Consider the following 17,040-nt stretch of genomic DNA (forward strand, 5'->3'; position numbering starts at 1 on the left):
GATGGATGACAAATGAATCATACATATATTGTGATTATGACCCCTTATCCTCTGTGAGATTCCACTCTGATCTAACACATGAATTTGTTTTTTTTAAAAAAAATCCTTTGAATATGCAATCGATACATCGTCATTAATGATTCTCAGATCTTCCAGCTATAAAACTCTATGGTAAGGTATATAGGGAAATATCATGAGTATAATTAAATAAGTATGTATAGAAAGGGGTAGTTTGATTTTTGAGCCAAAGGTTGCAGTACAAATCCCAGGAGGGGGAACACCTGCTATCCCCTTTGCTGATGGTATTTAGAATGAACGACTGCTGTAAATTTCCATCTGTAATAATCTGTGTGAGTAGCTTTGGTTAAAGTCATCTGTCAGCCAAATGAATAATGTAATACAGCGCACCAGCATGACTGAAAGAGTCCCAAGGATCAAAGCAGAAAAAAATCAAATTGTATTGATTGGCTCTTGATATATTATTACAGTAGACCACAATGTATGAGAAATGCAAACTGTAAATGGCATGTGAGGTTCTGCAGCCAACTTGTTGCTAGTCACCTCAAAAATGTAGTTATTCAACATGATTTTTGCAGACTATTGAGGCTTTTATATTGTTCATTTGATTCTCCTGTTCCAGCATTTTCCCCAAACTGTATTTCAAAATATTTTCCAGTATCTCATTTTTTCTACAGTACTTCAAGTAAAGTTTTATCATGTTGCATCAACAAGACTGATACAAATTCCAGTCTTAAGACATATACCCAGTTTACAGTGATTTACACTGTTCAAACAAATGTCTTACACTACTCATGTTTCCGTAACTCTTATGCGGTTTTGAAAGTATGAACCAAGATACATAACACAGCAACTCAATTCCTGTTGCGTGTCTAGGCACATACTTTCCTGTTTTATTTTTTTTTTCCCTTTAATTTAATTCCAGGACACCTAAAATACTGGCCTAGCAAGAATCTGGGGCCACATGACATGCACATCATTTCAACTCAAGACAAAAAGAAAAGATAGAAAGAAAATCAACTGATAATTCAACAATTCAATGCAAACCATAAGCTTAAGTATAAACATGTAACAGATATACATATATATTTACACATTACAGTACATAATCAGTCATTATGAAAAGGTTTCCCACAGGAAAAGCAGAACTCCAAACCCGGGAATAAATTTTAAAAAGCAAAAGCTATAGAACACCAACCTGCCGCGGGTTTTATTTTCTTCAATTATTTTAAAAGCTGTTGCTTAAAAAAAAAAAAAAAGCATCTTTCTTTGAGGAAAAAATGGCATGCAAACTGGGTTTACAAAATGAACACTTTGTAAAACACTTCCATGGATTTCCAATGTACACTAATAAATAATACTAATAATATCCCAAAGTCTATGTTGTCATAAGGATAATAAAAAAGGGAGCGAATTAATAATATCAGTTTCACTCCTCTTGTTCGCCTGGAAAGTTTCTCCGGGTTTAATTTCTTTATTGTGAAGCCTATTTTCCAGAGGAAAAAAAGATTATTTTTCTCTTTTGTGCAATATTTCATTCGTCCATCTGGGAATTATTAAACATGATGAACCACACCAGTTAACGCCATCTGTTCTGCTTTTGAATTTTAGTTAAAAAAATAAGAGAAAAACTCATTTTACTCCGCACATATTTACAGCAGATATGTATATAATGCGCATTATCTGTAATGAGCGCACGTGACGCAAATGCAGATATGGGATGTGATGCGCATTATCATTATCATTATTATTATTATTATTATTATTATTATTATTGCAGTGCCATGATGTGATTTGGGGCAAGTTTGTGGAAATAAAACGGGGCTCAGCGCCTGCAGCACTTAAAGCGGATCACTTTGTGGAAAGCCTGCTTGAAGTCGTCGTTGGACATGGTGTAGATGATGGGGTTGATCAAGGAGTTCAGGTAACCCAACCAGGTGAAGAAGTCGAAGAGCTCCGCGTGGAAAGTGCACGCGGTGCAGATGGGCACCATGAGCGTGTAGATGAAGAAGGGCAGCCAGCACACGATGTACGCGCCCAGGATTATTCCCAGAGTTTTGGTTGCCTTCCTCTCCCGGGCAGCGGAGATCTTCTTCTTGTCCAGCAGGGAGTCCGACACGGCCACCTTGACCTGACACGCGTGGGCTGGAGAGCCGCTGTCCCCCGTGGAGCCCTCGTGCGCCCTGCAGTTCAGAGCGGTGGTGGAGGACTCGGACCCGGGCGAGTTCGTGATGAGGTGCGCGGAGGTGAGTCTCTTCCCCGCGTTTTTGGGAGACTTCTTCAGGATCCTCTTCCTCGCCTCCACGTAGATCTTCCCGTAGAGGGCGATCAGCAGCAGCGTGGGGATGTAGAAAGCCCCGAACGTGGAGTAGATGGTGTAGAAGACGTGGTCCGTGTTGACGCTGCAGGTGGTCACCTCCTCCGCCTTCACCTGGCGCCAGAAGAGCGGCGGCAGGGAGATGGAGATGGCGATGACCCACGCGGTGCAGATCATGCCCGCGGCGCGCGCCTTGGTGCGCTTTTTGGCGTAGCCCACCGCGTCCGTGATGGCCCAGTAGCGGTCGAGCGCGATCACGCACAGGTGCAGGATGGACGCCGTGCAGCAGGTGATGTCAGAGGACAGCCAGATGTCGCACAGCACCTGGCCCAGGGTCCACGTGCGGCTCACCGTGTAGAGCACCCATATGGGCATCACCAGGACGGACACCAGCAGGTCCGTGACGGCGAGCGAGGCGATGAGCAGGTTGGCCGGAGTGTGGAGCTTCCTGGACTGGGAGATGGTGGCGATCACGAAGGCGTTGGACAGAATGGTGGCCAGGGTGAAGAGGGACAGGGTGACGGCCAGAGCCGCCTGCAGCAGGAGGCTGAGGTCCCGGTCACCGCCGCCGCCGCCGACTGCGCTGATGATGGTCACGTTGACCTCGGTCTCGTTGGAGGAGCAGTTGTGCAAGTCTCCACGGCCAGATAGTAGTGCAGCTTGCAGCAGGTCGGGACACTCCATCCTGCATGTCCGGCAATCAATCAATCAATTAATCAAGGCACCGCGATCATAGATGATCTGTTTGAAAATACTAGTCCGCGACATAGATAGAGATACTTCCATTGCTTCACTTTTCCTCCAAATAATTTCATCGACACTTTTTCTCAGTGCCGTTTTCATTGCATTTTTGTAAGCAGTATTTTTTCTTTAAGTAAGTAGTTCAATTTTGGTCTTATTTCAATCCATTATATAACATAAAGAACGTTTCTTTCTCCTTGGTCGCAGATCAGTTATCAGATGATCAATTAAAAGGCAAAAGCGGCGCTCGGGAGTCGCTCTGGACCTCCTGCGACGTTGATCGGGCTGGAAAGTCCAGGTGAGCACAGGTAGAGTTACTTTAACCACTTCCTGAGAGAGGAGTGAAAGTTGGCGTTATTATACCCCGCTTTCCCGAGAACTAGCAGAATTGCCTTCAGTGGAATTTTTTTTTTTAAAGAATTTTTTCCTGTCCTCACTGAGCGCCTACCGACGTCGCGACGGTCATAGCGCCCGCCGTTTTCACCTCTCCGCATGATCTTAGCGCAAACTTCTGAAAAAACACGTATTTACGCACATGCAGCACGAGCCCTCGTGAGGGACTTTCATTTCTTGCATATAAATTTGTGTTAATTTTCATGTTTTCAGTCTAAGTAAGTCAATGTAATCTGCTTTGCCCGAGAGGCAGCAACCCATAAATAACTAACTCCTCGTAGTAAATATGTGGTAAAACCTTGCGGTGCGTTACTATCAGTAAAGGAAGAAACGGTTTTTATTCTTCAAACTACCGACAGAAATAAAATTTGTCAACTGCGTATGCATAGAGAGACACCAAAAAAGCCAGAAAAATTATGCCGAAAAATATAATAATTAAGACTAAGATAACTGAAATCCAGGGTAAAAACAAATAGCTGCTACTGTAAGATGTAAAATATTTCAATCTTTTATTCTTAACACTCCTCTCATTTTTCAGCAGGTGGAAAAGCAGCAGTTCATGGTTTCCTTATGAGCTCCAAATGAATCTTGGCAGCAGTTATAATTTTCTGTCTCGCTCACATTTGTCCAAGATCATTTTCAAAGGAAGAAACTGTCCCGAGTCCACCCGGTGGGTACGGATCCCCTCCCTGATGGTGTGATGGAGACATGCTTAACCCTTGTGGTGCTGGCTTGTCTCTGTTTCATGCTGAGGTCACTGTGTTCGAGCCCCTGACCCCACTGCAGGAAACCCTCTACTCACACACTTCAGTCTGGACTGAATCACAGCCCTTCCGTGCTTGCGGCCTTCGTCGGCGCACTGTTTGCAGCACTCCCTGCAGCAGGGCCGATCATCTCATTTACCCATCACGTAAATGTTCGCTTTTGCTTGTCTGCAAAATGACGCCTTATTTGCAGCTCACTCTTATCAGTAATTTAGATGCAATTTTTCAGCATCATCATTACAGAAATTGCACCATGTCGACACACGGAACGACTCCGCTGGTTTCACGTTGTACATAAGCCTAGTGTTGAGTGTCAGGCGGCTGCTCCAACCACTGCGCCACCTTGTCTTTATCATTTCAGTCCAACTTACTGCTGTAGTACCCTTGAGCAAAGTACTCGTGCTGAATCAATACAGTAAAAGTTATTCAGTTTTATAGAGAGGTTATAAATTGTATTTTATTGTTCAAAATTGATATTATAAGTCACTTTGGAGTGAAGCATAAGCAAAATAAATTAATGACATAGAAATTTTTGGTTCAATCTACTGTCAGCCAATTCTGTCATTCGTGGGTAACAGTAAATGCAAAATGCTGTAGGAGGGAAGGACATATTGACAGTAACAGGCAGATTGCGGGATGGACCGACAGAATGCGTTGGACCACATCACGCCTTTGGCAGCGAGCAAAGTTTTATCATGTGGTCTGATGATTAAGAGAGTTCCCAATTTAAAGAACTTGGAATTTTAAAAAATTCTGCATTTTCCAGTGCCAGTGATCAATGGCCCTACCAGGCACTCATTGCAGGACTAATGGTGCCAACAGTCTGTGCAAATGTACCGAATGTTCATTCCTAAAAAATCTAAATGTTAGAAATATTAGTAGCACAGAATCACAGAAATGAAATATTTTAGAGCAACATTTCAGAGTAACGCATATATACACTCTGTGTGTGTGTGTGTGTGTGTGTGTGTGTACAGGAGAGAAAGAGTCATGAAACCCCACCATAATTCTTGGAATGTAGATGGGATTCAGGGTTGGAAGTTCACTTGATGTACTGGTACTTCACACATACATGAGTGTTTTATTGAATATAATTCTTGAATAACTGCTCCTCTATTGCAACTGTTTAATTCACCCACTACATCTGAAGGCTGCATTAGTCCCATTAGTCACTCCAAGTTCAAAATGACACTCTTTTCAATGCCTCGCTTTCAGTGCATTGCTCTGATGGAAAAGTACTTGATACGTTTCTGAAGACATATTTCAAACTTTGCTGATCGAAAAATAGGGGAGAAAGGCTTCTTGATCGCAGAAAGGGAGTAGGAACTGGAGAAGCGCTGGCTCAGGTCACGTTAGAAGTTCAATATACTGTCTGCACTTGAATCCAGGTGGGTGGGTGGGTGAGGGGTGGCAGGGCAGAAGGGCACAGCCAAGAGTGATGGGAAGCGGAGGGGCACTGTAAATTAAATTCTGGGGCTCCAAATACCTTGTGCGCAACAATGTGAGACTGTCCTTTCTGTTGGAGGTCACACAGCACAGGTTATATTAAGCTTTTGCTGAAGATTTTTGTGCTTTCTCACTTAAGTACCACTGCTGTTGGTCTGCGCCATCCAGCTATATATGGATTCCTGGAATTTTATGGTTTATTTGTTAGTAATATTTAATCAGCTGATGATTGACATTAGGCTTGTGCTCTGAGCCTCATACTCATACAATCTTACCTCTTTATACACCTGGGCAATTTTTCCTGGGCTAGAACCTTACTCTGTTGCTTCCTGCTATGGAAGGAGCAGGGATCTGAACCCAAGACCTTCTGGTTCAGCGCAATGTCTCCTGTCGTACATCGCCATAGCATCTAAGTGAATATACTGTAACCATGACACATAATTCATACCCTAATTAACAATCCATTGCTTGTCCACAGAGCCATCAATGATTCAAATGTGTAAGATGACCAATGGACATGTATCTATCAAGTCATCTGTTACATTACTCATTTAATTTACAGTTTCATCAAAAGTAACTTACCAGTGCTGCTTGTAACTACTCACCCATTTATACAGCTCAGTAATTTTACTGGAGCAGCTGGGGGTAAACACCTTGCTCAAGGGTACTACAGCTAGAGGTGAGATTTGAACCTGCACTCTTCAGAGCTAAAGACAGCAGCTCTAACCACTACACCATCAGCTGTACCTTGGAGGAACACTAATTCATTTAAATTATTTAATTTGCAATGGTATTTTTTTTGTTTCATACTTTGATGGGCAGTTAGGGTTGAGTTGAACTACTAGTTTTTTTTTTTTTTTTTTTTTTGCTTTGGAATAATTATAACATTAACTGTCCATTTCCGTTTTTACCTTCACATGGTAATACAATCGTGGTGGCATGATAGAAACTGCGAGAGGCGTTCGTGTAGCTAGGGGCAGATGTGCCCTGTGTCACCAGCAGAGGAAAACGAACTGAAAACCACCTCCGTGGCCCAGAGAGCAATTAAAACATCGTCTTGTACCCATTATCATCGTGAACCTTTGTGGCCCGAGGAGGGCAATCCTGTCAGTCGCACAGAAGAAAAATCGAAGCTCAGACGGCTATTCAGAGTCGGCAGCTTGACGGCAAGTGATACGTGCTTAGCTCACTTATGAGACTCGATCATTTTCAGAACGAATGATATGAACTGTCGGCTTGGCCTTTGACCAGCAGACAAACTGTTCAGTGGCCTTCTGTGTAATAAATAAATAAATAAAGATTATTTGAGCAGACAGGAATTCATTTGAAATAGGGCTTTTTCTGTGGGTGAGTTGGACTTCAGCCTAATCAGCCAATTCAGGGTGAGGCTTTCTTATAAATGTAAGGTTAATTTAGCTGCATTTTTCTGAAGGTATGTGACATGACATTTTTCATACATGTGGGATTGAACATGGATTTCTCCTTGCAGAGAATGTAGCTGGGGAGACAGTGCAGGGCAATGAGGTGCACAATGTACATTTATTTAGCAAACACTTTTCTTCAAAGCAGCTTCTAATGGATACTATGTAGTGTTATCAGCCCACCCCCCTTATTCACCAAGGTTACTTACACTACTTACAATGGGTCACTCATTCATACATCAGTGGAACACACTCTCTGTAGCACTCACACACTATGGGTGAATCTGAACAGCATGTCTTTGGAGTGTGGGAGGAAACCAGAGTACCCAGAGGAGACTCACACAGATACAGGGACAACATGCAAACTCCACACAGACTGAGCAAGTATCAAATCCACACCCGCTCACACCACCCAGGTGCTATGAGACAGCAGCACTACTTGCTGTGCCACCCAGAGGCTTTGATTTACACAACCTGTAGAATGAGGGTTTCCAGACGACAGTAATCAGTTTGCGTGCTAGACTTGCGCCAGCACTGCAGAACAGAGTACACCTAATTAAATTCCCATTTCCCAGTGTGCGGCAACTCCGGTCGCTACTGGCTTTTTTCCCAGTTCGATGTGTTTTTTTGCGCTTCAGCAATTTTGGCTTTGCTGAAACTCTTCCGTTTTTTTCCCATCCTGCCGAGGTCGCTCATAGAGTAAATTCAGATTTATTAAATAGTTGAAGCTAACACATTTCTTAACTATGCTCATTGATCAAAGCACTGGGGGGGGGGACTGAGCAACAGCTAACTGTAGCACTGTGTACGATTCTGAAAAAAATTCCAGCATCCTTTGAAATTAATTGAAAATGACATTCTTCAAATTCCCCCCCTTGAAAAATCGACATTTGAGTTGCACAACAACTCCAATGAATTCTGGAATATGTGGACCCCCCTGGAAGTTAATAGAAAGTGTTTCATGATCATATCTGTGGTGAACTGTAACTCTTTTGTCCCTGAGCCCCTGCTTTCTATTTGTGGACATACTTGCTTTTTCTTAGTCTTCTGTCTCAGTGTACCCAAAGGGCACAGGATCAAATCCCAGCTACATCTGTCATGCCATTGAGTAAGGTACCTGCCAAAAATTAATGCCAGTAAAATTTCCCAGCTGTATAAATGGGTAAATAATTGTAAGTAGCTTAACATTGTAAGTCACTATGGAGAAAAGTGTCCGCTAAATCAGTAAATGTATCGATTGTACCTGTTTGTCGTTTTGACCCTGTGCTGTGCATAAAATCAGTTTTAAAAAAGAAAATGACATTCTCTTATGTCCTTCAGCAAATACTGAACTTTTTACTATTCCTTTTTTTAAATTAGAAAGAACATGAGGACTCATCTCAAATGAAGGGGAGAATAGGGTTCATTTCTTTCTCAAATAACTATGACTTAACTATATGTCTGACTGTGCCGAATGGATCATACTATAGAATTACATCTTTTAAATGGAAATCTTCTCGGATAAACTTAATAATTTCACATTTAAAGCCTTGAGAACTGCACTGATAGTTGGTCAAATAGCATAATTAGTGTTATGCCTGGTTTTTCCAATAAATTCAACTTTGTCTTGAATAGTGATGTATTTGCCAGCAGATCCAGAGCGATTTCTTAGTCTGGTTTTGTGCAGGTACTCGATCAGTGCTGTGAATTATTTCTGCCAGGACATATTTCTGAAACTGAAACAAGACTCAGTCCTCACTTATTTCTTTTTTATTTTCAAGCTCTGTTTTGTGGAGGTCAGCCTATAATCTTTGGTGCCCAGTTCTGAAAACTGGGGCAGGTCGTGACTCACATCCCCTTGGAATGAAGTACTCTTCACCTGGCCTCACGCTCCCCTCCGTCAATGGTAATAATATTTGTTCATGGAATATAATAAAATGTGACCCATTTAAGTATAAGCATGTTGTTTTAGCATTAATGTTACCGTTTTTACTCCTTCATGGTGACTCCACAAGGTTATTCTTTGACATTTGGTTATTAATGTTAATTTTAGTGGGGGCACAGCGGCGCAGCGGGTTTGGTTGGGTCTTGCTCTCTGGCAGGTCTGGGGTTCAAGTCCTGCTTGGGGTGCCTTGTGATGGACTGGCGTCCCATCCTGGGTGTGTCTCCTCTCCCTCCAGCCATGCGCCCCGTGTTGCCGGGTTTGGCTCCGGCTCGCCGCAACCCCCGCTTGGGACAAGTGGTTCCAGAAAGTGTTTATGTGTGTATTTGTATTAATCTTATCCTAATATTCAGTAGCTTTTTCTTGTAATGGATTTTTAAAATAATGATAATTAAAGAACTGTCTGCATTTTCCCACACGTATAAACTCCAGTTCGGATGGATGATGAGAGACTCTTGCTGAGAGGAAATACCCCATCTGATCCAGTGTGTAATGGTGCACCTTTGAGGTTTTCACCTTCCACAGGCTATTTCATCTCAGCGGGACACACAGCACTCCTGTTACTGAGAGATTTAAGTCTGCTTTTTGTTCACCTTTGAGGTTTGCCTGACTCAGTTTTTTTTTGCATTTTTTTCTTGTTTCCCCTTCTCATGTGTTGCCTCTGGAATTCCATCTGTTGTATATATATATAATATTTTTTGGGCAGCACTTTTTAATCTGTAGCTTGTGTTCACTTATTCAGGACTTCCTTTCTATTTTTGTTTCACCGCACATCTTACTTGGTAACAAAATGGAAACACATGCCTGGATTGCATATAACTTGTGGTTTATAGTCACACGCTAATGATTTACCTATGAAAAAGTCAGCGGTTTGTTTAGTGATAATTACGTGTAATGGCAAATATTCCATTCAGATCAATCTAATATTGTATTGTACTGTATTCCACTGCACAAGAGGTCTTTACAGCTTGTGCAGTCAAGCATATTATTATTCACGGCATTCGACCATGAATGTCATCATTGAATGTTAAGTCTTTTTCCAAAAGGAAAATATCTTCTATTATTTCCATTTGCACACAAGGGGTCTTTCCAGTGTAAACAAACAATGCAGCACAGCATGTTTGTTCCTTCTTGTATTCTGCATATTCAAATGCTTGTACGGCACACACCCTGCTGATTTTGGGAAACAGAAAAAAAATTCAAGAGTGGTGCAAAACCTCTATAAACCAAGTGAAAGCTATCTGGTGCTGCGCTGCCTTTGTGTTGCACCTGGGAGAATAACAGAGTAAACATGGGTTTCTTTTCTGATGTGGCCCACTTCTCAACATCACCCCCCTGTGAAATAATGCGACTGTCTACTGAAGTCTTGCCTATTGTGAGCTGGGATCACGAAGGAATTTTTCTCATAAAACTGAATCACAATCAGATTTTATGTGTATACTTTTGTGCTTGACTGAACAAAGGCTCAAAAGGTATACAGTAGAGACAGGAATTGCCAAAATAATTTTGACAAAATTGAAAGTTCTCTGTACAACAAAATAGCAAATATTTAAACATATGAAGTATATAATTAACAACCTGTTGAGCCCTGAAAATAGTAATGCAGTCCTAGCCTTCATACTTTAGAGCAAAAGCAAAGTGTACAATAAAAGATAAACTAATATTTTCTTTTTAAAATTGGTTTTCTTAAACAACCTTTATTTAGAGCACTGTGGGAAAGTAAGTACACTCCATGAGTTGTTTGTTTTTTCAACACCTTTGGATGTATGAATATCTGATTTTCATTTAAACATGTATAGATAAAGGTGGCCTATTTTAAAGTAACAATAGAAATTGTTCTTTGCAATTATTTACACACACACACACACACATTTTCAGAACCGCTTGTCCCATACGGGGTCACAGGGAACCGGAGCCTACCCGGCAACACAGGGTGTAAGGCCGGAGGGGGAGGGGACACACCCAGGACAGGACACCAGTCTATCACAAGGCACCCCAAGCGGGACTCGAACCCCAGACCCACCAGACAGCAGGACCATGGTCCAACCCACTGCGCCACTGCACCCCCCTGCAATTATTTATTCTACAATTAATCAGAAATGCAGTTTTCTGCTTTGGAAAAATAAGCGGACCCCTTAGCCTCAAGAGCCGGCATTGTCCCCTTAGGTGGAAATATCTTCTTGTAGGCTTTTTTTGGGGTTCTCTCTTAGTCTCCAAATTCAACTCGGAAATGTGTCCACTCCTCCTAACAGAATCCTTTCAATCCAACCTTGAGATGTTTGAGTGCTTTTTTGCATGTACTGCCTGCTTCAAGTCCCCCTAGAGCACTCCTACTGGGTTAAGATCAGGGTTTTGACTTGGCCGTTCCATAACCCTCAACTCTTTCTTTTGGAGCTGTCCTTTCAACAGTTTCCATGAGTATGTTGGTTCATTGTCCATTGCAAAGTCTGCTTGAGTTCAGCTTCAGCTTCTTCACAGATGACCTCACATTCTCCTCAAGTACTCTGTGGCTCAGTGTGGAATTCATGGTTGACCCTATGATGGCAAGTTGGCCAGGCCCTGGGGCACATGAGCAAGGAGCTCCGAACCATAAAGCTTCAACCCCCATGCTTTACAGTTGGTATGAGGCTCATTTGACCAAAGTCAATTTTTGGTGTCTGATATTGTGGCCAAAGGTTTACCTTTGTCTCTACCATCCAGAGTATATTTTTCCAAAACTCCTAATCTTCACCTAGGCATTGTTTGGCAAACTATATATTCTTTTTTGAGATCAGATCCTTTGTCCTTCCTGACATCACATGTAGGGCAAAGTTGTGCAGCCTCTTTCAGATGCTTTCTTCATGCGCTTTGACTCGGACTAAGGAAAGACTTGCCTGCAAATCCTTCAATATTATCTGGGGGTTCATGGAGACTTCAGTCTGCAGCATCTTTCAGTCAGATCTTGGACTGAATTTGGTGTGGGTGAACCAGCCCAGATAGATTGCCAGTAGCTCGAAATTTAGTAGATGATCTTTCGGACACTTCAGTGATTCCGTACAAATTGCTTGGAAATAGTTTTTAAAAACCTTCTTAGACCCATAGGCATCAAAAATCTTTTTTTCCGTGGGCCTCAAAGAGCGCTTTGATCTTGGAATGATATAGCCAACCCCTCAATGGCTAAGGTCAAACCAAACCCCCGATTTCTGATGATTTTAGTAGTACAAAAGTGCCATTTTCAAAAAAAGTGATTTTTCAATTATATTACCTTCACCTATCAGTATCGTTCAAATGACAATAAAGTATTTATATATGCAAATATATTTAAAAACACACACCTTTGCATGAGGGTGTACTTACTTTTTCACATCATTATATATTCTGACCTGAGAGCTGTCAGTAAAACCCACACAGATAGAGTAAAAGTCTGGGTTTACCTCATGTCTGTGTAGTTTTCTTCCATGGTGGTTATGGATCATGGTGTTTCTGAATATTGGCTATAACTGAACAATAATCAATAACTGAATGTTTATTGGATGAAACGTTGAACAATGTCCATCAAGTAGGAATCTGTGAAACAACATATTTTCATTTTTTAGTCTTTTCAAATTACTTTTAAATTTAATTTGTGTTGATGTTAGTTTTATTTATTATAGCTGTACCTGACATTTTTACAGAGCCAAATCAGTGAGAAAATCTTGGGATGTTTACTTTATTAAACCTTCACTGATTGTGACTTAGGAGGCAAAAGTGACTTTTGAACTGTAAAAAAAAAACAGATTTCAAACAGATTTCAGGTCCCAGTTGTGTTTGTAAGACAAGAAGAAGCGGTATATTTCACAGTCAATGTACAGGGGAAAGAACGGTGTTTCCCAGTCAGCCTATAGAGGAAAGAAGTGATTCACATTCAGGCTTTCATGAAGTCAGTAGCACACCAGAAACAGATGGGCACACGCAGATCTGCAAGCTGGTCCTTCCCGGAAAATATACAATAATCTCACATCTTCCGTACAATTCCCTTGTGACCCCAAGAGGAGGCAATGGTAGATTGCTTCGTCAGATGACTCACACAGAGACACACAAATCAGTGATTGATGCCTCTGCAGCAGGACTCATCATCTTTTGTGCTGAACACACCTTTTGTTTCTCTATCGTGACTCTTTTTTTTTGGAGACTGCAGGGTCCTCAAACTCAGTCATGGAGAACAAGTGTACTTACAAGTTTCTTTCTTACATGTTCACTTGGTTTAATGAATTTACCATCTTTCTACTGAAGTTATTGGGTTGTTTTTAATACATCTGGAAAGCCTGCATACATGATAAACAAATGTTTTACAAATGTATGTACGTATATACGTATATATATAATATATATATACACATACTGTATAGATACAGGTATAGACATCAATACAGTGTTGCTTGAAAGTATGTGAACCCTACAGGGATGGTCATTATTCTTTTATGAAATATTAAAATATACGTTAAAAATCTAATACCTGAATCTTAAAATAAACTTATAAAATAGATAAATGGCTATGATTTACATACCTGATTGTGCTTACCTACTTGATTCAACAAATATTTTTCTGCTACACACATGATTTCCTGTAAAGCAACATATGAAACCGGCCATAACACACCTGTTTTGTCAGATGAGAAATATTGCTTTTACTGCCATTCTGTGGTAAAACTAAGAGACATAAGTGCTTCACATGCTTTCAAATAGCACTGTCTATACTGCATTTTTATTATAGAGAGCAAAAGACAATTTTAAGACTGCTGTGGAGAAAACAGAAAATTCTAGTACTAAAGACTACTGTGCAGAGAATTTGAGCTATTGGCATAAGAAACATTATTAGTAAAATGTATTAATAACTGCTTTATCCTGGATGTGTACTGCAGAGCAATTTCTGCCGCTGGGGTCACCGAAGATCACATTTAAGTGACGTTAAGCATTCACGAGGACACAAAGACGTCCAACAGGAGTTTTCAAAACAGAAAGCATCACTTACGGAGACGACAAGGTCTCAACACACACTCTGTGAGCTCGGCTCGAGTGGCTCCCTGACCTTTTGTCAGTGTTTTCGGGGACTGAGCAGAATACCAATTCGGCATGCCATCTGGGCTTTCTCAGAGAGGACAGGTGAAGAGATAAATTGGGTCTCTTGCTATCTGCTGCCTCACTTGATCAGTGTGCTTAAAGCTGAGGAAGCTAATATACACTTTTAAACAACGACTTGCATTTGTGCACTTTAAGATGGGTCCCACAGGTACTTATGCACCCTTTGACTCCCTATATGTCATTTTAGATGGAGCACTTTTATGCTGATCCATTTTATCATATCAAAATGACCTTGAATAACAGTGTTATTACTGATAGCCATGTCTCATTTCTAAATGTGAAGGAGCCACGTCATTGTTTTGGTCTCTTATGTGAAGCCAGGTTCAGAAGCATTACATTAAATTCAGGTTCTTACATTTAGCTGACACTTTTCTCCAAAGCAACTTACAATATTAATCTATTTACAAAGCTAGGTAATTCTAGTGGAGCAATTTAGGGTTAGTACCTTGCTCAAGAGTACTACAGCTACAGGGCAGATTCAAACCTACAACCTTTGAGTCCAAAGACAGCAGCTCTCATCACTACACTGCCAGGTTCTTCTTCTTATGCCTCTTCTTGCATATGAGAAATACTCAAGCCACCCCACACACACCCTTAGAACTGTTATACTATTTTAAGAAGTTCTACAATGGTTTTAAGGAACAAAATGCTTCTACAGAGCTTTGAGCTCCAGACATAGCCGTGGATATATAATGTAACATATACATGGGTAGGAGGTGACACAGTGGTTAAAGTTGCTGCCTTGCACTTTAGGGCAACTTTTAAATCCCACCCCCTGCTGTACTACCATTGAACAAGGTATTTACCATAACCTGTCCCAGCTAAAATTACCCAGTAATGGGTAAAAATTGTAAGTGCGTAGCTTAACATTGTAATTTACTTTGGAGAAAAGTGTCCCTGATATAAAAGTTTGCATTTTATTTAAATTGATTCATTTAGCTGATGCTTTTCTCCAAAGCAACTTATAATGTTAAGCTTAGCTATTTACCCGTCTATATAGCTAAGAAATTCTAGGGGTGCAATTTAGGGTAAGTAACATGCTCAAGAGTACTAGAGCTGGATGGGGTATTTGAACCTCTAACCTTTGCACTGAAGGCAGCAGCACTGATCACTACACAACCAGCTGTATTATTTATGTTGTTTGTGGATATCTTTCTCCAACGTGACATACGACTCATACAAAGACATACAAAAGTGTAGCTGAGGTAAGATACATATATTATGGATGGGCACAAAATACTTCTCAGTCAGTACTACAAATTTCCTTAAAACCTCCACAATAAACACATTTGGAAACTCATTTGCAATGAAAGTGATGGATTTGTCGTGGGATAATAATAAGACAGCCCAAGGAGCAACTCCTCTGGAAGAAACTGTTCACTTAAAAAGGGCAGAGCACCTTAGGGGACACACACAAGGATGGCTGCTAGGGAGGTGATGTATAGGATCACATCCCCAGGTACACGTCTCTACGGTCACGACAGACCCGAGGGGGAACAGATGCTTTCACTGGTGCCTGGCAGCAGCATTTGTATTTTTCTGGGCTCATGAACTGCGTTTTTTGCCGGAAGGTTCCCAGAAGCTCTGTACTCTCTTAGGAACAAAGCAGAACATCGTGTCTTTTCTGTACACCTACAATGCTCTACTATGACTTTGCCAAGTTTAAACAAATGAAGTTCTCAACACAGCACTGGAAACATAAGGTACCTGAGGTGACCTACTGTATTAGCAGATGCTGTACCCTGAAGTGTATGTGTCAGGACTTAGTATCATAAAAATTCATGGGGATTTTTCAAGAAAATGCTAATCCATGCTTCAATTTTATACTTCATACCCAGTGCCATTTTTTAAATTATCATTTTTTCAAAAGCTTTGGCAATGAAACCTGCACTTTTAGACATCTGTGCTTGTTTTTTACATTTATTGATGCAGCTATTTTTATCCTATATGGTCATGTGACCAATATAATGACACGCTTCCTGTCGGCCATTTTGTTGTTGTCTACAAGATGGCGAGAAGGTTTTCTGCTGTAGAAGCTGCTTATTACAGATTGAATGGAAAAGATGACAGGGATGTTGGTAATGTTGGATCTGGTATTTCAGAACAGGATTCTTAAGAAATAGTAGATGATAGCACAGACACTGATTTTGCTGGAGAGAAGGATGATGGTAAGGTTTTGTGTGTCAATCAAGGTGAACAAGATGATGCATTTCTTTTGTCAAAAGATGGTAACACTAAATGGAATACCTGAGAACAGCTGACAGAAAAGAAATGTTCACTTGTTGACACTGTCCAAAACCTGATGGCCATGTTGCTGGAGTAGACCAACATGACTGTAATTAGGATCACTGTGCTGACAGTTGATCTTGTGACGATCTGAAAAAAATTGAGGGGTGGAAATATTCACCTCATGTTATCTAATATGTGATTGTTTAGTGGCTTAGCCCACAAGGATTAAAGACCATCAGCAATCATGGGAAATCACAGTGGCAATGGACAAATCTCTTTCAACTCAAGGGACAATACGGAAGACAGAAGTTTTTGGAGGCACTTTATTTATGTGGTGGCTAAGGGTCAGCATGGACTCAGTGGCACTTAACAGCAGCAAAGGTTATTACCAGCATTCTTCATGCTAAGGTTGTGTTTCAGACCTGGTACAAACATAATTAAAATGAACAGAACAATGAAGGAAAATGATGAGAACTTTTTTGATTCATGAAGGTTCATTTCACTTCCTGTCGGCTTCTTGAAGCATTGGATGCTGCTGTATTCTGCTGCTGGATATGATTCAGTCACTGCAGGAGCTAGAAAAGTCAAATATTACAAGAAACTCATTAAACATCTCCTGTTTTTGTTCAGGGAGGGGGGTGCAGTGGCGCAGTGGGTTGGACCGCAGTCCTACTCTCCGGTGGGTCTGGG

At 41.1% G+C, this 17,040-nt stretch overlaps 1 protein-coding gene across 2 annotated transcripts in view; it reads right to left on the reverse strand.

Moving 5' to 3' along the window:
* Window positions 1-1,805: 1,805 nt before the first annotated feature.
* The window catches only part of htr1b (5-hydroxytryptamine (serotonin) receptor 1B), a 28,728-nt gene continuing 13,493 nt past the window's right edge, over window positions 1,806-17,040 (reverse strand). Inside the window, exon 3 of one of the 2 annotated variants that reach the window (XM_018734595.2) lies at window positions 1,806-3,020. In XM_018734595.2, the coding sequence (XP_018590111.1) occupies window positions 1,844-3,019 (1,176 nt within the window). In that variant the 5' untranslated portion in view covers window position 3,020 and the 3' untranslated portion in view covers window positions 1,806-1,843. Of the gene's footprint in view, window positions 3,021-16,523; window positions 16,926-17,040 lie in introns of those variants that run through there. The other variant, XR_001965244.2, reaches the window with a different exon arrangement.

Source organism: Scleropages formosus, chromosome 15, assembly GCF_900964775.1.
Source record: "Scleropages formosus chromosome 15, fSclFor1.1, whole genome shotgun sequence".
Lineage (NCBI taxonomy): Eukaryota > Metazoa > Chordata > Actinopteri > Osteoglossiformes > Osteoglossidae > Scleropages > Scleropages formosus.